General features: G+C 43.1%; 1 protein-coding gene across 3 annotated transcripts in view; it reads right to left on the reverse strand.

Moving 5' to 3' along the window:
• Window positions 1-27,875, reverse strand: part of LOC119496811 (CUB and sushi domain-containing protein 3-like) — a 303,171-nt gene that overhangs the window by 19,632 nt on the left and 255,664 nt on the right. For all 3 annotated transcript variants that reach the window (XM_037784390.1, XM_037784391.1, XM_037784389.1), the window contains exons 60-64: window positions 21,918-22,091; window positions 14,584-14,757; window positions 13,796-13,869; window positions 11,607-11,718; window positions 1,964-2,143 (exon numbers count right to left, since the gene is read on the reverse strand). In XM_037784390.1, the coding sequence (XP_037640318.1) occupies window positions 1,964-2,143; window positions 11,607-11,718; window positions 13,796-13,869; window positions 14,584-14,757; window positions 21,918-22,091 (714 nt within the window). The remainder of the gene's footprint in view (window positions 1-1,963; window positions 2,144-11,606; window positions 11,719-13,795; window positions 13,870-14,583; window positions 14,758-21,917; window positions 22,092-27,875) is intronic.

Genomic DNA, 27,875 nt, shown 5'->3' on the forward strand with positions numbered 1-27,875 from the left:
GTACTATATAAGAGCAGTATATAAGAGCAGTATATAAGAGCACTGTATAAGAGCAGTATATAAGAGCAGTATATAAGAGCACTATATAAGAGCACTGTATAAGAGCAGTGTATAAGAGCAGTGTATAAGAGCAGTGTATAAGAGCAGTATATAAGAGCACTATATAAGAGCACTGTATAAGAGCAGTATATAAGAGCAGTATATAAGAGCACTATATAAGAGCAGTATATAAGAGCACTATATAAGAGCACTGTATAAGAGCACTGTATAAGAGCAGTATATAAGAGCAGTATATAAGAGCACTGTATAAGAGCACTGTATAAGAGCAGTGTATAAGAGCAGTGTATAAGAGCAGTGTATAAGAGCAGTATATAAGAGCACTATATAAGAGTACTATATAAGAGCACTGTATAAGAGCAGTGTATAAGAGCAGTGTATAAGAGCAGTGTATAAGAGCAGTATATAAGAGCACTATATAAGAGCACTGTATAAGAGCAGTGTATAAGAGCACTATATAAGAGCACTATATAAGAGCACTATATAAGAGTACTATATAAGAGCAGTGTATAAGAGCACTATATAAGAGTACTATATAAGAGCACTATATAAGAGCAGTGTATAAGAGCACTATATAAGAGCACTATATAAGAGTACTATATAAGAGCAGTATATAAGAGCACTATATAAGAGCACTATATAAGAGTACTATATAAGAACACTATATAAGAGTACTATATAAGAGCAGTATATAAGAGTACTATATAAGAGCAGTATATAAGAGCACTATATAAGAGCAGTATATAAGAGTACTATATAAGAGCAGTGTATAAGAGCAGTATATAAGAGCAGTATATAAGAGTACTATATAAGAGCAGTGTATAAGAGCACTATATAAGAGCAGTGTATAAGAGCACTATATAAGAGCACTATATAAGAGTACTATATAAGAGCAGTGTATAAGAGCACTATATAAGAGTACTATATAAGAGCAGTATATAAGAGCAGTATATAAGAGCACTATATAAGAGCACTATATAAGAGTACTATATAAGAGCACTATATAAGAGCACTATATAAGAGTACTATATAAGAGCAGTGTATAAGAGCACTATATAAGAGTACTATATAAGAGCACTATATAAGAGCAGTGTATAAGAGCACTATATAAGAGCAGTATATAAGAGTACTATATAAGAGCAGTATATAAGAGCACTATATAAGAGTACTATATAAGAACACTATATAAGAGCACTATATAAGAGCAGTATATAGGAGTACTGTATAAGAGCAGTATATAAGAGCACTATATAAGAGCAGTATATAAGAGTACTATATAAGAGCAGTGTATAAGAGCAGTATATAAGAGCAGTATATAAGAGTACTATATAAGAGCAGTGTATAAGAGCACTATATAAGAGCAGTATATAAGAGCACTATATAAGAGCAGTGTATAAGAGTACTATATAAGAGCAGTGTATAAGAGCACTATATAAGAGTACTATATAAGAGCACTATATAAGAGCAGTATATAAGAGTACTATATAAGAGTACTATATAAGAGCACTATATAAGAGTACTATATAAGAGCAGTATATAAGAGCAGTATATAAGAGTACTATATAAGAGCACTATATAAGAGTACTATATAAGAGCAGTATATAAGAGTACTATATAAGAGCAGTGTATAAGAGCACTATATAAGAGTACTATATAAGAGCACTATATAAGAGCAGTGTATAAGAGCACTATATAAGAGCAGTATATAAGAGTACTATATAAGAGCAGTATATAAGAGTACTATATAAGAGCAGTATATAAGAGTACTATATAAGAGCAGTGTATAAGAGCAGTATCTACTCCTCCCCTCCACCTTTATCTTCCTCTCAAACATCTTGACTTTCTCCCCTCCACCCCCCAGTCTTCTCCATCAGCTGCCCCTCGCAGACCTCCGCCGACCACGTACCTCTGCACACCGGCACCTTGCCGGTCCAGCTGCCGTCAGAGCGGCAGACGCGGTGCTCTGAACCCCCGGAGAGGAAGTAACCCGTCTGACAGGTGTACACCAGGGTGTACCCGTAGGAGGGCAGGTCCAGACCCACCACGTCAGCGCTGGCCGGGCTCCGCGGCTGCTTGCAGGAGTGAGCTGGAGAGCAAGCAGAGGGCAAACACGTTAGAGATGAAGCCAGACACACACACACACACACACACACACACACACACACACACACTTACAGATAGACAGGAAGATAATTAAGCGCTCGCTGAGGGGAGAGAGGGGGGGGTAGAAAAAGAGAGGATAAAAGAGATAGCACACACGTTTCCCGGTTTAATTGAGTCCAGGGAGCAATTAGGGAGCATATTGATACTTTAATATGTCTGCTTTCTTTTCTGATATGAATATGGACTCTTGTGAATCGAGAGATTCACATCCTCATTCAGACTGAATTAAGCCTCCAACATGTAGTGAGCTTAAAGTCAGAACAATAGCTGTGAGTCATGTAGCCATAGCCTTGGATTGTAAAACAGGAAGGTCTGTCTTAACTCATTATCATTCACCAATAGTTGGTAAAAAACAACATCAGAGTTGTTTTTGTGTTTCTTGAACTAATCAAAATGTTCAAGGGCGAGACCAGACAAGACGAAGCTCATCGGCGTCCTTGCAACACGGAGCTGGAGTGAATGTTATAGTACATCTGGAGTGTTTTCCATTACGGGGATGTGCGTAGAGGTTGTGAGGTCACAGACACCGACTGAAATGAGTGGATAACAGAAGGATTAGAAGTGCAGCACATGTGCTGGAAGTCAGACCAGTGGAACCAGTAGCAGAGGAACAGTCACTCAAATATCAGCGTGTGTCTTGTTGGAGTTTTTGAAGACTGCGATTCAGTTTTTCCTCTCTGTGACTTCCTGAGCTCATTAAAGTCTTCTGTCTCCAGAAGCAGGAAGGTAGTGACTTGCTGATTTAGATAGAAGCTTCGTTTAGAAGCTTTCTCCCAATCAGAAACTAGGGGACAAAAGCTGCTATCGCTGTGTTGCCAAAACACCGGCTTCTTATGGACCATATTGAATATTTGTATTCTCTCATGAGTGGGTTGAGTACACTTAGTTTAATTTTTCACAACAACAAACTCTCTACGAACAAAAAATTATGCAAATCTCAACCGCACCAGCGAAACACCGAGGGGTTGAACATTCAGGCTCCACAATAATGTGAAAATAGAGAAATAATTTCTGCAGCTTGTGAGTGAAAGAATACGTTGCCAGCTGTCAAATGAGAGGCAGCTGCAAGTGAGTCACAGAACCAAATCGGTCCTTCATGGCGTCTTAATGACATTAGTGGCAATCGGCTGTGGAAGGGATGCCAGGATGAAAGTTTGTGGGCTTAATGAAAGACGAGGAGAGTGCAGGAAATCCCTCTTGTTGGATATTACTTTTGCTGCTGTTTGATACGGTAACATTATGTGTGTGTGTGTGTGCATGTCTGAAGACATACATTCCTCAATGCTCTAGAAAGTAATCAAAGTGAAATCCAGGAGGATTCTTCTCTTATTCATCTTCTACTCAGCTACACAGGGCTATAAGCATTTAATATACATTAAAGGAAGACGGATGAAGAAAGCACAACGTATAAGTCACCCAGAGCTTTTTCAAAGACTTGATAAATCTGCCTGGAGGAAATCTAATGTGGTATTTATTTACACTGTGAGAGAGAAGAGAAACGGCCTGGTACTGTACGCTGTAGATATAAAGTCTGGAGACCTAAATAAATAAATACATACATAATTAAATAAAGCCTCTTCTCGCTATGTAACCCATTTACAATTACAGACTGTCAGCACGTGTCCGGGTGGGGGGAGAGTCTGTAGACCGTGAATACTGAAGACACTTACAAGGACGAGGAATTGTTGAATCAAAGACGCGTCACAGAGATATATTTATTTATTTACACTTCAAACAGCACAGCAGGATTCACTCCGGAGATACACTGTTCACTACGTCATGTTCTTAGTTCAAAGTTGGTATCTCTGATAGAGACGGAGTGCAGTAGTTAGAGACAGAGACAGTCAGAGACAGACAGAGACAGACAGAGACAGACAGAGACAGACAGAGACAGTCAGAGGCAGACAGAGGCAGACAGAGACAGACAGAGGCAGATAGAGGCAGAGAGAGACAGATAGACGCAGAGAGACAGCCCTGCTGATGGAGCCAGGGAGGCTGGCCAGCTACAGACAGCAGCCGGCCACGATCAGAGGTCTAGAGGTCAAGAGGTCAAGAGGTCAAGAGGTCAAGAGGACAGAGTTAACTTTTGAGTTTGTTGTTCTTTCATGCTGTTTGATGTCTTCCTGGACAACGTGATCTGAACAATCAGCAGCAGCTGGTCGGAGGTTGGCAGCAGGTCCTGACATCAGGACCGTGTTCAGTGTGTCTGCTGAGGACACACTGAGAATTAAAGGTTATATTGAGATAAACACTTTTATGTAGATGAATCATTTCAATAAAATAATACATCAACAGAGCTTTTAGAAAGGAGCCCAATAAGATGATGTCTTCTCCTCAATAAGATGCTGATTGTGAATGAATCATTTAAACATTTTGAATGTTTTGTTTCTCTCTGTTGAAGATATATCTGACGTTGGGTTCCAGCTTGGAACGCGGCCGGTGAGTCAGTAGTTTAACATCATCTGGTGTCTCTGTGTCATCAGTTAGTTAGCTGGATCCTGGACGTTCTGACGGAACGCCCCCTGGTGGTGAGAATGGACAACCTCACCTCCACTTCACTGTCTCTCAGCAGGGAGCACCACAGGGCTGTGTTCTCAGCCCCCTCCTGTTCTCCCTCTCCACCCACCACTGTGAGGCAACAAGAGCAAGAGTCTCCCATGGCGACGAGACGGCCTACAGGGAGGAGGTGACCACCCTGGAACAGCGGTGTCAGAACAACCACCTCTCCCTGAACCACCATAGAGAGCCTCCCGACAGGCTGCTTCACCAACTGGTACGGCAACCGCACCAACGTGGACCGTAAGGCGCTGGGAAGGATGGTGTTCTCAGCCCAACACATCACCGGCCCAACACATCACCGGCCTGCAGGAGCTGTACACCCAGCGGTGCCTCAGGAAGTCCCTGAGGGTCATACAGGACCTCCCACCCCACCACTACAGCCTGTTGTCCCTCCTGTCCTGGTCTCCTGGTAGAAGATACAGGACCCCCCAGGAGGACTCTCACCAGCAGACTGAGGAACAGCCCCCCCCCCAGGCCATCAGACTTTTAAATAGATAATTCATACGACACTTTCTCAAACAAAAAGTGCCATAAACAAGTGCAATACCTCCATCCTATATCTCATACTGTATATACTGTATATACTGTATATACTGTACATACTGTATATACTGTATATACTGTATATGTTCTTAATATGCCTTCTACAAAGTATTTACTTTTATTATTGTAATAGCAAAAATCATTTCACACGATTGTACGTGTATAACCGGCGTGACAATAAACTTCTTGAATCTTGAGTAGTTAGTGTGGAAAACACAGAGAAATGGTTGAGTTGGACTACGGTGTCTCCATCAGGCTGCAGGAGACGTGAATATCTACCTAGCATCATATTAGCATCTTAGATTAATCGTCTTATAACAATAAGCCATAAAATTACCAATTGGCACATTTAAACAAAATCAACAACAACAACCACCGACAGCCACAGTCCTCACATACTGGAGCTCTGAGCAGCTGAGCATCTGAGCATCTGAGCATCTCAGCATCTCAGCATCTCAGCATCTGAGCATCTCAGCATCTCAGCATCTCAGCATCTCAACATCTCAGCATCTCAGCATCTCAGCATCTGAGCATCTCAGCATCTGAGCATCTCAGCATCTGAGCATCTCAGCATCTCAGCTTCTCAGCATCTCAGCATCTCAGCATCTGAGCATCTCAACATCTGAGCATCTCAGCATCTCAGCATCTCAACATCTCAGCATCTCAGCATCTCAGCATCTGAGCATCTGAGCATCTCAGCATCTCAGCATCTCAGCATCTCAACATCTCAGCATCTGAGCATCTGAGCATCTCAGCATCTCAGCATCTCAACATCTCAGCATCTGAGCATCTCAGCATCTCAGCATCTGAGCATCTCAGCATCTCAGCATCTCAGCATCTCAGCATCTGAGCATCTCAGCATCTCAGCATCTGAGCATCTCAGCATCTGAGCATCTCAGCATCTCAGCATCTCAACATCTCAGCATCTGAGCATCTGAGCATCTCAGCATCTCAGCATCTCAGCATCTGAGCATCTCAGCATCTTAGCATCTCAGCATCTCAGCATCTGAGCATCTCAGCATCTGAGCATCTCAGCATCTCAGCATTAGTGACGGTTCTATCCAGTTACCAACGTTATACAGCAGCCATGGATCAACAATCATTTCTTTACACTGGTCAATAATTCACTTATAGTGATCAAGTCGTTCGTTTTAGGTGACAACGTGTGTAAACCATGTTAGTCTTACATTAGTCTAACGTTAGTCTAACGTTAGTCTAACGTTAGTCTAACGTAAGTCTAACGTTAGACTTACGTTAGTCTAACGTTAGTCTAACGTTAGACTAATGTAAGACTAACTTTAGGTGAGTTTTAGTTTAGTTTACTTGACTCTTGTTGGTCCTGGGCCTCGTGGACCGTCTGCATGTTATCTATTGTACCTTTAAGATTCACCTCCTGGACCGGTTATAATGCTCAAATCTAAATATCTCATTTTGATGTTTTGGAACTCAACATTGATTTATTTTTATAAAAACATCAAAGTGTGTTGGGATGAAGACGGAGGATTTGGGCCGTGTACCTTAAAGCTAGAATATTAATGTGATAGGAAGGTAACATGATTAAGATCCGGTTAAACTCTGACTCTCATCTCTTGTGTCGATAATCCTCCAGATTTCTGCCGTTGCCAGCAGAACCAGATCAGCTGGCTTCACTTTGAAATCCATTTAAGTGGCTTCACAGTAACAGAAGAGCATTTAATCACAGAGAGAGGTATTCTAGACGATTTATGACTGTTTCTGACCGAGGGTCAACGCAGCGCGTCGGACCCGTTCAAAAGCACTCACACTTAAATACATATACATAACCACAATACATACAGTATACAACCAGACAGCGCTCTGGGTCTGTGTGTGTCCACCCTCAGGGCTGCACGCGTGAAAATTAATTAAAAAACAAAACTTCACATCAACGGAATAAAAATGAATTGAGTTTTCTTTTAGAGCAGAAACACACGGTGACCTTTGGCTTTATGTTTATTGATCTGATCTCCAATGATGTAATAACTACAATCTTAAATCAATTCATAATAACTAAGAAAATAGTAAAACAGGTGAATGAATGGGCTGTTAAATACATATTATTATTATTATTATTACTATTATTATTATTATTATTATTATTACTATTATTATTATTATTATTATTATTATTATTATAATTATTATTATTATTATTATTATTATTATTATCAGGGTGCAGCTGTCGGGCTGCCGATACCTACAGCCAGAGTAACATAACGTTACATCCAGACCTGTAAAATAATGACGGTTTCTTCTTTGCACAAATAATGTGCGTTAATGTGTCATATATTCATGAATCAGAGCCGGGGCAGAGACGGAGCAAATCCGTAGCAGAGCCCGGAGCATAGCCGGGGCATAGCCAGAGCAGAGCCGGAGCAGAGCCCGGAGCAGATCCGGGGCCGAGCCGGAGCAGAGACGAAGCAGAGCCGGAGCAGAGCTGGAGCAGAGCCCGGAGCAGAGCCGGGGCCGAGCCGGAGCAGAGCCGGAGCAGAGACGGAGCAGAGCCAGAGCAGAGCTGGAGCAGAGCCCGGAGCAGAGCCGGAGCAGAGCCCGGAGCAGAGCCCGGAGCAGAGCCCGGAGCAGAGCCCGGAGCAGAGCCGGAGCAGAACCGGGGCCGAGCCGGAGCAGAGCCGGAGCAGAGACGGAGCAGAGCCAGAGCAGAGCTGGAGCAGAGCCCGGAGCAGAGCCGGGGCAGAGCCGGAGCAGAGCCGGGGCAGAGCCCGGAGCAGAGCCGGAGCAGAGCCCGGAGCAGAGCCCGGAGCAGAGCTGGAGCAGAACCGGGGCAGAACCGAGGAACAGCCGGAGCAGCTCCTGACATGCTGCAACCTCAGCAGAGACAAACAAACCTAAGAAACTGAACTACAGCTGCTGAGCGGAGCGAGTCAGGAAAGTTAACACATGAAGCCTCTGAATGAAACACAGACTAGTGTTCAGATTGTCATTTCAGTGGAAGCCTCTACAACATCATGCTATATCTATTATTATTATTATTATTATCATAGTTACACTAAAAGGATACAAAAACATGTCATTTGATTTTTACCACTGTGACAGTAAAAGTGTCCGCTGGGATGTTTGGTATGTAAAATCCAAAAAGGTTGAAGAAAGGAACCTCCCAGAGGCCGTTCACTGGTTCACTGTTATTAGTTATTATTATTATTATTATTATTAATATTAATATTAATAATACTGTACCACCACATGGAATAAAGGAAAGTATGCACTAGCATCTTTCACTAGCTGTAAATCTAACATGTTTTATAAGTTATAAATGTAAAAGTTGGTTAATTCAGATCAATACACAAGTTCTACAAAGTAATCAACTAGATGTTGGAGATGAATCCACTACTGCTCTCCTAAAGTAACCTGATGTTCATGTTCATGTTGACTTCATGTTATCATCCAGTACATCCTTTCTTTATCATCCATGAACCCTTCTGTAACTCTACATCTCTAGTTATTATCATCCAGTACATCCTTTCTTTATGAGATCATCATGAACCCTTCTGTAACTCTACATCTCTAGTTATTATCATCCAGTACATCCTTTCTTTATGAGATCATCATGAACCCTTCTGTAACTCTACATCTCTAGTTATTATCATCCAGTACATCCTTTCTTTATGAGATCATCATGAACCCTTCTGTAACTCTACATCTCTAGTTATTATCATCCAGTACATCCTTTCTTTATGAGATCATCATGAACCCTTCTGTAACTCTACATCTCTAGTTATTATCATCCAGTACATCCTTTCTTTATGAGATCATCATGAACCCTTCTGTAACTCTACAGCTCTAGTTATTATATTTAATAGAAGTGAGTTAACTATCAGTCTCTGTCAGTAGGAGTACTTGCCTCCTGACCTCAGCTTGTGTCTGCAGCAGCAGAAACAAGAGGCAGCTGATAAAGTGTGTTACTGTATATTCAGATCTCTCCAGCAGAGCTGGTAGGCGTTACATCATAATCACATTATTATGCATTAGGTTTCCTCCCAGGACAATCAAGACTATCGGCTGTTGAACTGAAAGTGACTTCAACCTTTTCCACTCCACCCCTCTTTCTCAGAGTTCCAGACCACTTTTGTCTTTTTAGGGGGGTACAGGGGTCTTCAGGGGGTATTTAGGGGGTCTTTAGGAGGTATTTAGGGGTCTTTAGGGGGTCTGTAGGAGGTCTTTAGGAGGTCTTTAGGAGGTCTTTAGGGGATCTTTAGGAGGTCTTTAGGGGATCTTTAGGGGGTCTGTAGGAGGTCTTTAGGGGATCTTTAGGGGAGTCCAGGGGGTCTTTAGGGGGTCTTCAGGGGGTCTTTAGGAGGTCTTTAGGGGTCTTTAGGAGGTCTTTAGGAGGTCTTTAGGAGGTCTTTAGGGGATCTTTAGGGGGTCTTTAGGAGGTCTTTAGGGGATCTTTAGGGGAGTCCAGGGGGTCTTTAGGGGGTCTTTAGGGAGTCTTTAGGAGGTCTTTAGGGGGTCTTTAGGAGGTCTTTAGGGGATCTTTAGGGGAGTCCAGGGGGTCTTTAGGGGGTCCTGGGGTTTTTAGAGGGTACGGGGGTCTCATTTGCTGTGTTCGGGGTATTGCTGAGCTTCATTTTATTTCTGATTCACTGCTTTGTTGTCACTAACGCCGCTCCCTCTCTTCACTCACTCTATAGCTCGCTCGACCATTGCTGCTCTCTCTCTCTCCCTCCCTCGCTCATTGAGCCGTGGAGGCGGAGTCCAAACACCAACCGACAACCGTTCCAGGTTATATATTTAAGAACGTTATATTTCAGAAGGTTCATCTTCTTGTTTCGTTCTCTATCTTCCATCTCTGTTGAATTCATCTGTTTATCCGTATTTTCCTTTTTCCTGAGACAAAGTGTGTCTCTCACTGGACGGGGTCATCTCAACCTTTCAGAGACGTTGAAGGCAGAGCATGCAGCCCTGGAGAGAAGGAGACTGTATGATGCTCTTTGTATCAGTCATTGACCTGCATGCAGATCTTCCTCCTCAGCTGTCAGAACCTCTCCAGAGGGATGCTGTCAACGTTCTGGTTAAATGTGTAAGAGCCAGTTTGAGGAGTTTGCTGGAGCTTTAACCTATAATTCTGTTGACTTAAAGTCACTCTGATGGCTCTGTTATTTTAAGGCACCTGTCACAGAGCTGGCAATAAATGGCATCAGAGGAGCCAGAGGATGAACAGCCTTGTGAATCATCCGTTACTGAGCGGTGCTGATGGGGTCACCGGTCTGAAGATACAGGTGGAGCAGGAGAGGCTGAGGAGCTGTCGGCTGACACGAGAACAGACAGGAGAGCTTTCTGGATTCTGTTCTGCTGTCAGCTTCAGATGATGGGATGATCAGTTTAGAAAAATAGATCTAGTAAATAAACTCCATGAATGATATTAAGACCATGGAAGACACAATTTAGTGAACATGATAACTCTGAACATGATAACTGTGAACATGATGACTCTGATGACAGCAGGAGTTAATGAAATCATCTCCTATTAGACTGCATTAGCTTCAGCTGGGTGTATCTAATAAACGCACAATAAAAAGACAACATTCACATATTGAAGGATTCACAATCCCTCTAAACCCCCCCCCTTCTCCTCCTCCTACTAAAACACACACACACACACACACACACACGTGAAGCCAAGCTGCAGAGGATGAATGGTACCGTCGGTAGGTATTAACATGTTTCTGCTCCATCAGCAGAAACGTCTCCAGAACATTGTGTTACATCTCTGGGTAGTTATGAAATGAAGATCACTAAATATCATTTGAATCCCTTTATCATCATGCAGCTCAAGTGTTTACACTGTAAGAGCACGGTTAAATGCAGACTATAGTACGGGATAGTAAGGGATTCCACCGTCAGATACCGGATTACATCACAATCTAGAAAAGCACTTGGCTCTGCAAAGCGACCGGGCTGAGCCGCACGGCCCTAGTTTGGTGTTGGTCGACAGTTGGGGTAGTTCGGACAGAATGACAGTAATCACGGTCAACACCTCACTCTCAGAAGGACTGAGATGGCAGCTTGATTGAGGCTGGAGTTGCAATCTACCGGGAGGTCAAATGTTACAGCAGGATTGAGCGAATCGACAGAGGGAGCGCTGAGGGGGTGTTGAGGAAAAGAGAAGAGAGTGTCTGAGTCTCCGGCAATGCAGATAAACAGTGACAGGATGCCAGAGGGGGGAGGTGGAAAACAAAGACAGAGAGAGCGATATAAAGATTACTGCGAGAGAGCACGAGGAACGAGCATGAGGAACGAGCACTCACGGATGCAGCCGGGCTGGATGCCGGTCCAGGTGAGATCTGGCAGACAGAGGCGGGTGGTGGAGCCCTGCAGGAGGTGTCCCTGTTGGCACTGGAAGTCGACTCTGCTGCCCACCTGGCCGCAAACAGACAGCACACAAAGTGGAGAGAGTCAATACACTGATGCAAATGCCAATAGGCTCCCAGCATCAAATCTAAAGAGCTGGGAAAAAATACTGCACACTAAAGTTTCTCTCCTTTTTTAATGATTATCTGTAGCGTGTGGAGGCAGATGGAGACTATTCCTGGAGGCGATGGCCCATGTTTGTGTTCTCAACTGATGCACAGACATTAGAAAGGGAAAGCTGACTTTTTGGGAGAAATACAGACAAACTGTTCTGTTATCTGTTTTTAATTGACAGTTTGCATTGAAATATATGAAAAGAGACAAAACCCTGCCATCCCACATACAGTCTACGTTCTGTTAGACAACACTAATCTTTGTTTCCCGTTATCTTAATAAACAGCTTTTATATTCAGTCGACGGTTTAAAGACGCCGTCGACACAGAACCTCCTCGTCCGCTGGTGCCGAGATATTGGTAATGTTGTTCAGTAATGCAGAAAAATGCAAGAGTACAGCCATTACACGCAGTGATCCAAATAATAAGCTGCTTCTGCTTTCATTCGGGAGAAATCTCATATCAGATATTCTGCTGGATGTTGTGGAGAAATTGTTTGCACTTAACTTGTAAGTGACACTCTAAGAGCAACAGGGAGGAAATCAAATGAAATCCACTGGCTGAGAGCGTCTCAGGGGAGCTGCTGAGCACACACACCAACCATCTCAATATCAGCGCTTTTTTAGGACTATGATGCATTTTAGCTGGTTTTTACACGAGCGGTCAAACTACATAAAGTGCACGTTATTATAGATCTAGATATGCATCGAGTGGTAGAGGAATCCAGCTGGTTTTCTTCAGTGCAGCCTCCTGGGATGGATACGTACATGCATCACTGCTTCATCCTTGCACCCACATAACATCATCCAAAGGAATAAGTGATGATTCTACATGGAGCATCCTTTAGAAAGACGACTGAGTTCAGGTAACACAGCAGAGCTGCAAGCTTTGAAAGCTACTTTGCTTCTTGTTGATCTACCTCCACCGGGCTGCTTCAGATATACATCACATGGAGATTTGTTGCTGAGCTGAATTCAGCGAGTAGAGCAGTGCTTCCCATTTTACTGAGGAGCCACTTTTTAAAAATGACAAACCATTGCAACCCAATTTACAATACTAAATATATATATATATAATAATTATATATATAAAGTATATATATATATATATATAAAATTAAATAATGATTTAATTATATAATATATATATATATGAAATAATATTACATTAAATAATTATTTAATTATATAATATATAAAATTAAATAAAAAAAAGATTTAAACATATAATATATATATATAAAATTAAATTAAACAATTATTTAATTACAATATATATATATATATTAAATAATATCAAATTAAATAATTATTTAATTTAAGGCCGTATCTAGAAATCATGAGAAGAGAGAATTTGTGCATAAATGAACGTTCTGACTATTTCTGCATCACCTTATGTTATCTTGAATAAGTATAACAGACATTTAGAGGAGGTATATGTTTGAAAAATCATGGATGTGTTATTGAAAACATATACATGTTAAATACTTTATAAACAAGACAAGAAATAAAATAATGAAGTGGAGTTAACAGCCACTCGTTTTCTCCACTTATCAGTAAAATAAACACAATGTAGGCTATTCTTTCATATTAGATTCTACGTTATAAATAGACTACAGTTATCAGAACGATACGAACATTCAGGCTCCTCCATGTGGCTCAAAGGTGAACTGCAGATATAAATATTAAAAGACTATGAAAGAAATTTAAAATGAATAAAGTCAACCCACCTGTAGGACTCAACCCACCTGTAGGAACGACTGCAGTAGAGTACAGTATCATATCCATACAACGGGATCTAGAGCTAGTTGAGTACCTAACATATATCTGTTTTAAAAACTGGTCTCCCACTAAGAGTCATTGTTCTGGTGCTGTTTGAAACATGTTCTGGTATAGATTCACCTCAGAGCTAAAGAACATGACATCATGTATTATTGAAGGATACGTATGCACTGCAGGTTCAGCTGATTCTACCTTGAAGCCTGTTGTGTAGTTCATGAAGCCGTGCTCAGGTGTCCCTGGGTTTTCACAGGTGCTTCTCGTGGGCTCTGGAACAAGAAATCATCGTCATGATGAGGAGGGGAATTGCAGGAGAGCAGAGATGAGAATATGACAGAGGGGCAATCATCGATAATGACGAAGCTATTTGTCTCTGGTGTACCGTGTACCGGAGGACGATTACTGAGACGGCGTGCTAACACCAGCAGAATCACGCTGCCATCTCTAGTCTCTTTCAATATGAATTTCTTGGCTTTTACAAATCTCTGGAATATGGACTTCTGAGACTTTTAATCATTGGTGAGATTAAATTCAAATGAAGGCATATCCATTTGGTAAAGCGTTTTTTCAGCACTTAATATTTCACTGGGCTGCAAACATAAAGCATCGCCCCGAGGTAACAATATAATAATGTGATTCATTCTCATTGATTTAGTTTTACATCGGCGCCAGATGGCAACGCACCGACTCTAGTTCACCTTCAACTGTGTTTTCATATTTATTAGTTAGTCGCTTCAAGAGAACCAGCGGAGGATGATCATCAGGAACCTGGAACACTTCTTCTATATTTCATCATCTACCTTTTGTTATTTCACTCTATTAAATTAATACGCTGATCTTGTGCATGTAGAGATGTCAAATCCTGGGATAACATTATTTAGTGATCAATAATAGAGTTACACCCCAGTCTGAGAGCTGATTATTTGATGGCTTAACATACAGGCTAATAATGCAGTCTAATATAATATAATATAAGGCAGTACCTATGCATCGAGGCTGCGAGCCGCTCCAGATGCCGTCCTCCTGGCACACGCGTGCCGTTGATCCCACCAGAACGTAGGGGGTGCTGCAGCTGAACATCACCTCAGACTTCAAGATGAAGCTGCGCCCTTCCCGCCGTCCTTTGGCAGGCACGCCGGGGTCTCCGCAGAACTTGGCTGCGGAAGCAGAAATGTGGAATATTGCTGATGTGATAAACTGAGAGCCAACAAATCCAACACAGATGTTACGCATTTCCCTGCAAGTCCTCATCCAACAGCGTCGCACAGTGCACTGTTGCACCTTCCCTCCAGTTCACGTCGGCGTCAATGCCCCGTTCCTCTGCCCCACTTTCACACTTCAGACATTTGTCTCTTTTTAACCTCATTACACATAAGGAATGCTGCAGCAGCTAGTCAATTGAATGCAGCATTGCCTGGACTATTCAGCATTTAATTCAGATATAATAGGCTGTGTGGGTTGCTGCTGCAGCCGTACAGGATCAGAGCATGATGAGGAGGCCTGCAGTGGTTCTGCTGCTGCTGGGAGCTTTGCTGCTGTTTATTATATCCTGTTTGTTTGAGTAGCAGACTGTGAAAGTGATTGTCTTTCTATATGATTTGGAAAGTCTTCATGGACTGAATTATTCAAATTGCATTGACATTATGCTTGTTGCACAGATTCCTTTGGCCTGTTTCTGATAGCATGTGGGCAGATGAACTGACATCTTTGTCTCAACATTGTGTTTGTTTCCAACAATCCCCCTTTCTGTTGAGCGGTTACAGTAGGTATGTGAATATTCATCCTGGCAGCTAAGCGGGAGTGGGGGGGAGGTCATGGCACTCAATTTTGGATCAAAACAATTAGCAAGTGAAATATTAATTTCTCTGACAGGGCCTTGAGGTTAACACAACTAGAGCCATCTGCTGCCGCTGAGCCTCTGGTATGATATCGCCTTTATAATGGGACTCTCGCCGCAGCCTCGGCAGACGAAGCCCGTCGGATTATCGCTGCCGCTCCTTCAATTTATTGCTTATAGACATCCAATCAAATGGACTGGAATAATTTGGGCTGAGTGGGTTTGATGGGGAGAGCAGTCAGCCATTTTACTGTCTGCCGATGTATCTCTCTATCCATCTTTTCTGTATATATACACACACATCAGTCCACCAGAAGTGCACTGATCAGTAGAAGTGGCTTGTTAGCTGTAGGAGGTTCAGAGATGCTCACAGCGTGTGAGAGAACAGAGGCGAGGACGAGAGTCGCAGCGTTCAGTCACGCAGCCGGAGCGCTGTGGGATCAAGCCAATAAGAAGGCAGGCTGCTTCAGACCTGACATGTGCTGCTGCGTGGAGGTCTGGAGACAGAGATAAGTTCTCGCTTGCTCTCTTCCTAGAAGTCAGGAACCAACAGGGGCTTCCCACAGCTGATCCCTAACATAATAGACATCTAGTAGAAAAAGCAGATTAGAATCCAGGCCGTGCAGGAACGGCTGAATAAAGCCATTACTGCAAATACTGTTATCTCACAAACAAATCCTCGTATTCAGAGACAGAAAAGATGTTTGCCTATACTGCAGGTCCCATCTGAAAACCATGCATCGTGAGTTTCACCCCCCCCCCGCCAACAACCAATAGTTTGTTTGATATGTCAACAAATAAAGATGCAAATATCTGCCTGGATCTGGAAACCTCCTCACTTCTCAAACGACGCCATGTAAGACTCTGATGGATTCAGATGGCATTCCTTTTAGAGGGTTGACAATACGGGCCAAACAGGTGACATGCACATCAGTCATAAGCTTCAAGCTGCAGGGAAATAATGTGCTGTTTTATGGATGTATAAGAGAAATGGCCGCGGGCCAAACCAAGCTCAGCATATTTAATGTGCCTGTGTGTGTATGTGTGTGTGTGCGTGTGTGTGTGTGTGTGTGTGTGTGTGTGTGTTGGTGTATGAGAGAGAGAGAGAACCTAGTCAAACTTTTCCCCACGCTCTCTCTCTCTCTCTCTCTCTCTCTCTTGCTCTCTCTCTCTCTCACAGCTTCTCCCCTTCCTTGATGAATTATCAATGCTTTGAAGTAATCAGTATGCAGAGGCCAGATTCAAAGTTGGGATCACAGACTCATCCCTGCAGACACATGAGCTAGCATTCTCAGACACAGAGTTTTTGCCACTTGCTCTCTGATTCCCATGTGTTGTGATAGGGAACATGAATATGCATCTTAATCCTGTCTGGCTGCAAGTGCTTACAGAAGTGCAGATGTGATGAAATGCACAGATGGATTTGCTCTGCAGATGCATGGTGTCTCCTGCAGTACTGCTGAGCTGGATTTCAAGTGAAAGTGCTGAGTATGAATTGCAATCATATTTCTAGAAACTACAGCTGTGCAAGCCGACTATATGTCTAATAAACAGCAAGACTGTGGCTTTGGAATGATTATGCACCAAACTAAATCTAATAAAGTGATCAGGTCACATCAGCAGCAGGTGTGTGTGTTGTTTCCTCCGACTCAGCTCATCATTCTGTTAGTAAATTGGGAAATATCCTCCATCTACAAGACGATGTAATGTATTGACTAATGCTTGGAGTTTATCTTTATAGTTGCATCTAATGCACAGATACAAAAGCAATTACTGGCCTGTGTGCAGCTGCAGATGTTCCATGACGAATGCATATGTTTATAAAGTAATGCAGACTATGTACAGTAATGGTCAGTCCTGTGACTTCACCGTGAGCATCGCCACTAATTTAGGATTTACCTCTTAAGAATGACTTCAGGATGTACAGTATAGCGCCTAGCACCTGAGAACACTGCAGATAGTGCTGCGCTGACATTTTAATGCATAGATAATAGCCTTTTTTCTACACCAAATATGATCAGCACTTTCTCCCCGTTGTCCCCATTTTCCACACTAATTAATTTGCCTTAGTAAACCTCCGTCATTTATCACAGACCTGCCTCCACTTCAGGAACGGCAGCAGGAGGCTAGCTATAACAACATGTTTAGGAGAGCCGGGTTCTTTACAGAAGCCGGTTATCGATCACACTGAATTATATTTATAGTACACGGCTCTCAATTTGTGTCAATTTTACACGAGCACTGGAACCTGCACTCTAGGTTGGAAGTAATGGAGCTATTAAATGTAATTACTACATCAAAAACAATCCTCTGCAGAGACACTCAACAGTAACGTTGCACTGTGCAACATAAAGGTTACTCGTTCACACACTGGAGCTGCAAGAGGTTGACTGGGGGGGTGACGATGTGGAAAAATGATTGTAGTTTGTTGAGGGGTGACGCTCATCATAATTGTGGTCGACAGCAAGTAGACATGGAACATTTACCAAGTGGAACGTTATCCATTTTATGTCCAGATGACACTTTTTTACCCATCATAACAACAGATATACCAGTGCACCTCAATAAAACAGGCAGTTGGTCACTTAGTAGTGCTAAAGCACATATATCTGGTCGTAACAGACAAATGTGATCCTTTACAGTTAAGCAGGATATAAATCAGACAGCAGTGTGCACATTGACTTACAAGAATTGCAATAAAGGACTGCAGTGTGGCCGTTAAGAGGAGCAAACGGCTGCACGAGGTACCGTGCTTCCAGTTGCATAGTCACAAACACCAGCAGTCTGTCAGCTGGCTCTCGGATGTTAAATACCCAGAAGGGACGGCGTTCGCCTGACTGAATACGGCCACAAGCACCAAATTCTGTCATTAGCATCAATTACAAAAGAACACAGAAGTGAATGTAGTTCTTTTTAAACAGGCTCGGGGGGTCTCAGGCTGCTTTTTTTGGTCTCGATCCAACATGTTTTACTAAAATACAAACCATCTTATTCTCTCCAATTCATAAAGTCTCACCTAACGTCAGCAATCAACACAGTGTACTTACTGTCTGCACCATTAATGCATCTCATAGCAGAGATCCCCTGCAGGCTGCAATAATCAATTAATATGATGCAAACTGCAGCACATCAGCAGTCAGAAGGATAAAGCCCGGGACACAGCAGGAACGTCAGCAGGAACGTCAGCAGGAACGTCAGCAGGAACGTCAGCAGGAACGTCAGCAGGAACGTCAGCAGGAACGTCAGCAGCGCGCGGCGGCTGCGTTACCTGTTGTTTTTTATTTCGGCGTCCGTGTTAACAGGTTAGAGCAGCCACACTGCCCGTGTGAGACATACGTCTCAGCTGCGTCTCTTCTAGAGATTCGAGGTCTCGCCTATTTCTGACGCGAGCCGCGCTGTTCACAGCACTGACTGTATATCAACATCATATCAGCTACATTACTACAGTTGACATGTCTATCTGTAGAATATGTTACGGAGATGAAAAAGAAGTAAAGACTTATTTTTAAATCAACACTTCTTGCTTTCCTGCTTTCATTTAAAAATAAAAGCCCTCAAGCATTTTTTCTGTGGACAGAATTCCTTCATTTGTTAACACAATGCTTTTATTCTGAAATATGTGCCGGACAGTGTTGTAGAACATGCAGTGGCTTGCAGAGCTCCATGAATGAATATAGTACGGGGTTTTAATTGTGGTTTATTACTATTGTTTACAAATTACCACATGTTTCTTAACCTTTCTCTGTCTAAAATAAATATAAATGATACTTATAATGAAATGAAATGGCCATTATGAAACGTAAACTCTATGTAGAAAGAAAAGGCTGACAGCAGCTGCAGCAGCAGAAACGCAGCAGAAACGCAGCTGGTGTGAACACCCGACACGTGAATCACGCAGCCACCACGCGCTCCTGACGTTCCCTGCTTCTACCAGTGGAGATATTTTTAGTGCAGCACAGCTGTCAGAAAACACATCAGCACATCTTTCAGCACTTTGAGTGTTACGCATGAATATCTTTTTTTTAGTGGCATTTGTTTTTATTCCACTTAGCCTCGACTAACATTCAGAGGGAAACAAACACATGTGAGGACTTCGCCCTTCTTGATATTTAATGTCTGTCTGACTGATATCATCTTACAGACTTGTTCTGATGACACAGAGATGCTCTTGAGCAGCCGTGCGTCCCGAGGGTTATTATTATTACGCCTGCAGATGATTGATGGTCTTAATGTAGTAAAGAGCATCAGACACCCCACTTGTGGTTCCACTCAGATCATCATCATCTTCATCAGCAGCGTTGTAGCTTTGACTCTCGGGCTGGAGGTCAACTCACTTCTCATTTAATCAAAATGTAAATTGGAGGTTCCACTTCAAGTAGGAGTGATGAAATATTCATTTACGTTTATGAACAGGTAGCGTACAATGTCCTTCTCATGGTTTGCACTTTTCAGTATTTGATTTTTGAAAGAGGAAAGGCATCGTGTTGTTGCCGTGTCTTTACGATTAACAACCTTCACGTTGCAACACTAATAATCCCAGCTCTGCATCTCTGCAACACTGTCTCATTATATTTCCATCTCGGCCCTGGTGTTAAGTTCCATGACTTATTCATGACTTTCATTAATTTCATTAAGTTGAGATAACCTCTAAAGGGGCGAGCAACGGGTTTCATACTAATGGACTGAATGGATGAGACAAGTTGTGAAACAGCATGCAGGTATATACAGTATATATATATATATACTGGAAAAATAAAGTTTGGAAACTTGTGTTTGGTGGATTATTTCTCTGTTGTTACAATGCTAATGGTCATTGTATTTTACATCGTTGGAAAGCCTGTTTATTTACCTTCACAATGATGTCCCACTTGTAAGGATCATGCATTTGTGGGATGAGCAGCACAGCTGATTATGTGGGTAGCGCCCAAGAAAAATTTGCCAAAATGCTCCGTCAATGGTAAACAGTGTATTCTCCTGTTGGTGTTGACTCTTGTTGTGAGTTGTTTGGTGGATTGGATGATTGAACTCTCTATCAGTAACAAGGAACAAACATGACATATTGGCTATTTGACACTTTATTCATTGAATCCACCGTCAGGAGCCTCAGTAGCGGTGGAAGATCCATACGCAGCCACAACAGCCTGGCACCTCCTCCTCATGCTGGTCACCAACCTGGTCACACGTTGCTGTGGGATGGCGTTCCATTCCTCAACCAGGATTGGTTGCAGGTCAGCCAACGAGGTTGTGTTGGTCACTCTAACACGTACAGCACGCCCAAGCTGATCCTACATGTTGAGTTGGGTTGAGGTGTGGACTCTTGGCAGGCCGTTCCATTCTCTCTCCTCCCACGTTGTGGAGGTAGTCTGTGATAACCCTGGCTCTGTGGGGGTGGGGGGCGTTGTTTCTTGGAGGATGAAGTTAGGTGCCAGATTGTGGAGATATGGGATCACCACTGGCTGCAGAATCTCATCCTGATATCTCCCTGCATTGAGATGGCCTTCAATGATGACAAGCCTTGTTTTGCCAGTGAGGGAGATGCCGCCCCCCCCACACCATGACACTGCCCCCACCAAAAGCTGTTACTCCATCGGTTCAACAATCAGCATAGCGTTCTCCGCGTCGTCTCCATACTTTGACCTGCCGTCCAACTTTGGCAGACAGAACCTGGACTCATCACTGAACATGACATTCCCCCACATGTTCAGGTTCCATTGTCTGTGTTGTCGACACCAGCGCCAACGGGCCTGACGGTGAAGGGCAGTCATTGCAGGCTTCCTGGTAGCCTTATGAGAATACACTGTTTAGAGCATTTTGGCAAATTTTTCTTGGGCGCTACCCACATAATCAGCTGTGCTGCTCATCCCACAAATGCATGATCCTTACAAGTTGGACATCATTGCGAAGGTAAATAAACAGGCTTTCCAACGATGTAAAATACAATGACCATTAGCATTGTAACAACAGAGAAATAATCCACCAAACACAAGTTTCCTAACTTTGTTTTTCCAGTTTACATATAGCATATACAGTATATCCCTGTTCAGAGACGTCTTAGAGAAGTGACCTGTTATTTCACCCAGATACATGTATTCAGTGTCAGGACTGACTGGCTGATCATTCCTCTCAGTGCACAGTGGGAACTCTGGTAACTTCACAGCCTGCTTCATGAGGCCAGGTCTTTTATTTCCACTTCCAAATGATTAAATTCAATATGAATTCATGATCAATAGATGAGTAACAGAGAACGCAACAGGATGCCAGATTTTAATTATGAGTCTAACATTTCACATGCTTGATAATGTTTGAAAAGGGGCATCAAGAGAAAAGATCCAATTTAGCCCACTGTGCAACTAACCGTGTTTCAGACAGCGACAGAAATGTCACCGAGACCGTTTCAGTCTAAACACGAGGAGACTTCCTCCAGAGATCTCTGTAATTATCATCATAATTATCAAGAAGGTACAAAAAACGGTGACTCACGCAAGCACTGAGGCAGGTCTCCGCTCCACGTCCCGTTCCCTGTGCAGGTGAGCACGGCGGGGAAGGACAGCTCGTAGCCAGGTAGACAGCTGTAGCTCACGCTGGTGCCCCACTCCAGCACCGAGCCCTCCAGCACGCCGTTGGGTAAGGGTGGAGGGGTAGGGCACGTCACCACTGTGGAGAGAGAGAGGGCACAGTCAGAGCAGAGGGAGGGCACAGACAGAGCAGAGGGAGGGCACAGACAGAGTAGAGGAAGGGCAAAGTCATAGTAGAGGGAGGGCACAGTCAGAGTAGAGGGAGGGCACAGTCAGAGTAGAGGGAGGGCACAGACAGAGCAGAGGGAGGGCACAGACAGAGTAGAGGAAGGGCACATACAGAGTAGAGGGAGGGCAAAGTCATAGTAGAGGGAGGGCACAGTCAGAGTAGAGGGAGGGCACATACAGAGTAGAGGGAGGGCACAGACAGAGTAGAGGAAGGGCACATACAGAGTAGAGGAAGGGCACATACACAGTAGAGGGAGGGCACAGACAGAGTAGAGGGAGGGCACAGACAGAGTAGAGGAAGGGCACATACAGAGTAGAGGGAGGGCACAGACAGAGTAGAGGGAGGGCACAGTCAGAGTAGAGGGAGAGCATAATCAGAGTAGAGGGAGGGCACAGACAGAGTAGAGGGAGGGCACAGACAGAGTAGAGGGAGGGCACAGTCAGAGTAGAGGGAGGGCACACCAGAGCAGAGGGAGGGCACAGTCAGAGTAGAGGGAGGGCACACCAGAGCAGAGGGAGGGCACAGTCAGAGTAGAGGGAGGGCACAGTCAGAGTAGAGGGAGGGCACAGACAGAGTAGAGGGAGGGCACAGACAGAGCAATCGATGCACCAAACAGGTCCAGTCATGTTGGAGTCAAACACAATTTTTGTTAAAGGTGAAATGTGTCAAATACTTTCTCATTTTCCAGCTAAACCGTGAACTACAAGATGATTCTGAGAACATGTGAGGAGACTAATAAGCATTAATAACAGAATATTGATTCATATTTGATCCGTGGACTGAGACCACCGAGGTGGACCACAGAACGCCACAGGAGGTCTCTCCTACCAGCCGTCATCAGACTGTATAACTCCTCCCCCTTCTGCAGGAAGGACAGGTGAAGACAACAATAACATCAATATCATGAGCAACACTACTTTTTACATTCTCATGTGCAATATGAATGTGCAACATGTGCAACGTTACTTCCTCTTCTCTTTGGTTTTACTTTACCTTTTATATTTTACTGATCTTATTTACTCATTTTATTAAATGTATCTTACTTCATTGTTATTCTTTTAGGCGCTGGTGCTAGAAATAGAACTTTTTATTTTATACACTTGAACTTGTAATTTTGAGCAATCTCTGGCACAAGAATATCCTTCGGGATTAATAAAGTTCTATCTGATCTGATCAGCGCTGCCTAGTTTGACCGTTTGATCAGAGTTGGTGAGTGATTGACAGCTGCCTCCGTTGAATGAACAGCCAATAGGAACGCTCTCTCTCTCTGTAATGACCTGTGATTGGTCAAAGTCTCCCGTCATGGGCTAGATGTTCTAAAGCCTGTAAACAGAGCCATGAGGAGGAGCAGAAGTCTAGTTTTCTCTCAGAACACTTGAATTACAATATGCTGAAAGGTTATTATGGGATGTCTGCCCAATGATGCCAAAAATAAACTGCCTACTGCAGCTTTAATAAAACATCTGGTACAGATTGCTGCAAAATGTTTTTCATTGTAAATGAGAATAATATTTAGAATCACATTTCAACTGTAATCAGTCAAAATAATCGTAATTAGATATTATTTTCAAAATGGTTCAGCCCTAGTGAAGACCGGGATCAGAAGGACTGTGGAGCTGAACCCAAAACAAGACGCACATCAGAGCCTCCTATATTCTTAATATGGTGAACCTTTCTAAAGTTAAAGGTTGGATTAATAATTACTGCGTGTTGCAGCAGCGGGGGGGGCGACAGCTAGCATGAAGGAGTGGGAGCTGCAGGGTGTAATCTAAATCCTTGATAGTTTTGGGGCAGTGTGTATGGATGGAACTGAGTACGGCTCCTTCTCACAGTCAGTCCCACCCAGAAGATCTGCTGAGATCACTGCAGGAAGGGAAGTTACAGCAAGAACACTCTGAGACATCAGTTCAGTATATCTGGTTCTATATCTCTGGACAGAAAACGAAGGAGCAGAAAACATCCTCAGAAAACACTGTTGCTTTCTTCCATCTTGTACAACTGAAACAAACCAGCTATTGTGTGTAACTCAAGGATAACAGACAATCTGAAGGCTTGGAGATAATCACTAGGGTTTATGTGGATTTACAGGGATATGGCTATATCCTGGCTCTTTCCATTTCTAATCAGCATTTTAATAAATGGTGAGACGTGATGGTGACGATGCTAAGAGGGAGTAGTGCTGTTAAAATCTATTAAACCTTTAAATGAACGTACTTTTGATCCAACACATCGTCATTCTGACTCTCACTCTTTATATCTTATATCTATATATTATATGACGAAAAGCCGCAGAGGGCCTCAGCACGACTTCTCTTCAACACACAACAGGGTTGAAGTTCACTTTATCCATGGAGGTTTAACATGAACATGATTAATCAAATGTATTATTGCAGCGCATGCTTCATATTATGCTTCTATTTTACAGATATCAGGAGGCGATAGAGGAGGCACAGCTTCTACATAATGTGGATCCTGACTGAATGAAGAGGAGGTGTTTAGCCCAGAGCGATGGTCTGTTTGGAGTATACTGAATTATCTCTGTGAGAGATGAGGGGACATCTTGTGTCTGTGTAAGCCGTAAACTTTCTGTTCAACAAATGTAATAAATGAATGCATAATAAAGCCCCGAGTTTGTTCTGACACACTTTGAGATGAACCCGTGGGGACGCAGATGGGATATGGGTTTTAGGGATGTGAATAAATTATAGCAGTTGTTTTATACCATTACTATCCTCCCTCAACACCCATCATATCCCCAAGTCTCTCTTTCTTTTACACAACCAAACTATGGAACAAAGATCTGCAAATTGAAGTCAGGCTATATCCAAAGCCTCGCAACTGTCTGGCAACATCAGATGTTCACTTTACAAATCAACTTACTGAAGTGTCACATTAACACCAACACTAACACCAACACCAACACCAACACCAACACCAACACCAACACCAACACCAACACTAACACTAACGCCAACACCAACACTAACACTAACACCAACACCAACATTAACACTAACACCAACACCAACACCAACACTAACGCCAACACCAACACTAACACTAACACCAACACCAACATTAACACTAACACCAACGCCAACACCAACACCAACACCAACACCAACACCAACACCAACACCAACATTAACACCAACACTAACACCAACACCATGGCTCTGAAGTTAGGCTGCAGTGTTTCGGCAGAACAACAACAGACATTTCCACTCATCAGATACGTGAAGTCAGAGTGATGGACATCTCCATCATTCATTAGAAAGACAAAGACTTAGCTAAGGCGGGTTGGACCAGCTGCCACCTGGGGCACATATGTGAGGTTACCTAACCTACCTGAGATTACCTAACCAAGCCAACCTTCATGACTTGAACTTAAACTTTATTACATTGGTCACATATACAGGGAATAAAACATGATGTTTGACCTCTGCATTTAACCATCCTAAGCATTTAGGAGCAGTGAGCTGCTGCTGCAGCACCCAGGGATCAACTCTGGGATCAACTCGGGGTTCAGCGTCTCGCTCAAGGACACTTTGACATGTGGAGAGTAGGAGCCGGGGATCAAACCCACGTGTAACCGGGCTCAGCTCTAGCGCTGTGGTAGACACTGAGTGGTACAGACCTGAGTGGTACAGACCTGAGTGGTACAGACCTGGGTATCGATATAGCTATCTACTTCAGGTATCAAATGGACCAGCGTATCAGGCTCTAGGTTTGTCTCAGGAGAAGGGAATATGAAGCCGAAGCAATGAGTAGCGAGAGTGAAGATGACACGTAGATCAAGATAAGTATTTACACACAGTTACTAAACTAAAACACCATCACCGATGACCAGAATAAAACTAAGTTTTTTTTTTTATCAAATTAAAATAGATTAAAACTATGATTACTATAATTTGGATGCAACTTCTCAATATTTAATATAAAAAACTCTGCTTGTTTTCATGCACACTAGATCCAGCTGCTTTTATTTTATTTACTAAATGTTTAGGTCAGGTTTTACACTGTAACACGGTTAACATCTAGAGTTTCTTATGATAGAGTTAATATCATGTAGGCAGATGATGGACACCTTTCTTACTTAGTAAACTTTTTCTTTTTTGTCACAACAACTTACAGTAAATGTGGAGCGAGGCTCTGTGGGATATTCAACTGTTCTCTCCAAGGTGGAACCAGCTTTTGTTCTCGGCTGGCAGCGGATCCAAAAAGATTTCCATATGGACGCGTTGCAGCAGTATACAGTATATACGTGCTTTAGATGTACTGTATGCTATATTTGGAAAGATATTTAGGCCATGATGAATAGTGAATAAAAGTTAAAGGCAATCTGTTTGTTCATGTTTTCTCTGGTGAAGTCATTTTTCTTTCTCAAGTTCTGAAGGAGACACTAGTTTCTCTTTGATGTTAATGAATCAGTAAAGAGTAACTTCCTGTTGCTCTGGAGCCTTTAAAGACACCTCTAACATGTCCAGCTGCAGCTGGATGCTGGAAAGTAGGAAGTTGGTTTCGGTGTGTGTGTGTGTGTGTGTGTGTGTGTGTGTGTGTGTGTGTGTGTGTGTGTGTGTGTGAGAGACAGAAAGAGAGGGAGAGGAGAAGACAGATGGAGGGAGCACACGTGTGCTAGTAGGTAAATGATGCTGATTAGCAGAGTAGGCCTACTAATCCCATCCAGTAAGCAGTGCATCAGAAATGACTAAATGAAGAAGTAAAGAATGAAAGAGGCGCTGGGTGGCAGGCAGGACCGAACGGGAAGCGGAGAGTGTCCCCATTTTCATAAGTAGTTCTAAGCAGCATTAGTGCCTCTTAGCTGAACACGCCAAACCTGGGATTCAAACTGAATCCTTGCCGGGCGAGGCTTAGGATGTGTCATCGCCGGCAGTGTGTGTGTATGCGCACCACACACACACACGAGCGGCGTGGCCATCGCTGACACACACACATTCTGTTTAAAATTATGCACAGAGTCGGCAAACGTAAAAAACCTCTTTGTCTCTTTCAGGCTCAAATTCCCTCCCTCCCCATTTCCTTCCCTCTCTCTCTCTCTTTCTACACCCCTCCCTCTCTGGAATATGGACTCCCTGCGGCACATCATCCACGTCTATGACAAAGTGACAGATGCCCAGCATCATGACAACTTCACATAGCTCACCCTGCCCGAATCGCTGCACCTTCAACTTAAACCCAATCATGCAAAAGGAAAAGGAAACCCATCTCATTGTTTTCAGTTCCAGATGCATGAAGAGAAAATAGAAATGTTCTCAGTCCTTCTGTAAGACCTCTCGCTGCGTAGGCTGTCAGCGAGAGAGAGATGATAAAAAAGCTGCGATTACCAGCGAGCTGTTCTATAAAACATCTGTACTGCTTCCTAATACCCCATCCACGCTGAGGAATCACAAAAATGAATATAGAACACACACTTAGTAATCAAAGTCCTCCCTTTCTTTTATTCATCTGCCCCAGGAGAGAAATAAGTAGTACTGGAGGAGTGAGAGGAGGCAGGAGGGACCCTGTGGCTCTCTGACTAATGCATACAGGTCAGTTTGATCTGACAGCACTCAGGCAAACCTGAAGGTGTGTAAGCATCTGTGCCCATGCATGCATGAGAGAGACACTTGTGTAATTGAATGCCCCCATGTGAGTGTGTGCATGCACGGTGTGAGTGTGTGCATGCACGGTGTG

The sequence above is a fragment of the Sebastes umbrosus genome, chromosome 11, assembly GCF_015220745.1.
Source record: "Sebastes umbrosus isolate fSebUmb1 chromosome 11, fSebUmb1.pri, whole genome shotgun sequence".
In the NCBI taxonomy this organism is placed as follows: domain Eukaryota; kingdom Metazoa; phylum Chordata; class Actinopteri; order Perciformes; family Sebastidae; genus Sebastes; species Sebastes umbrosus.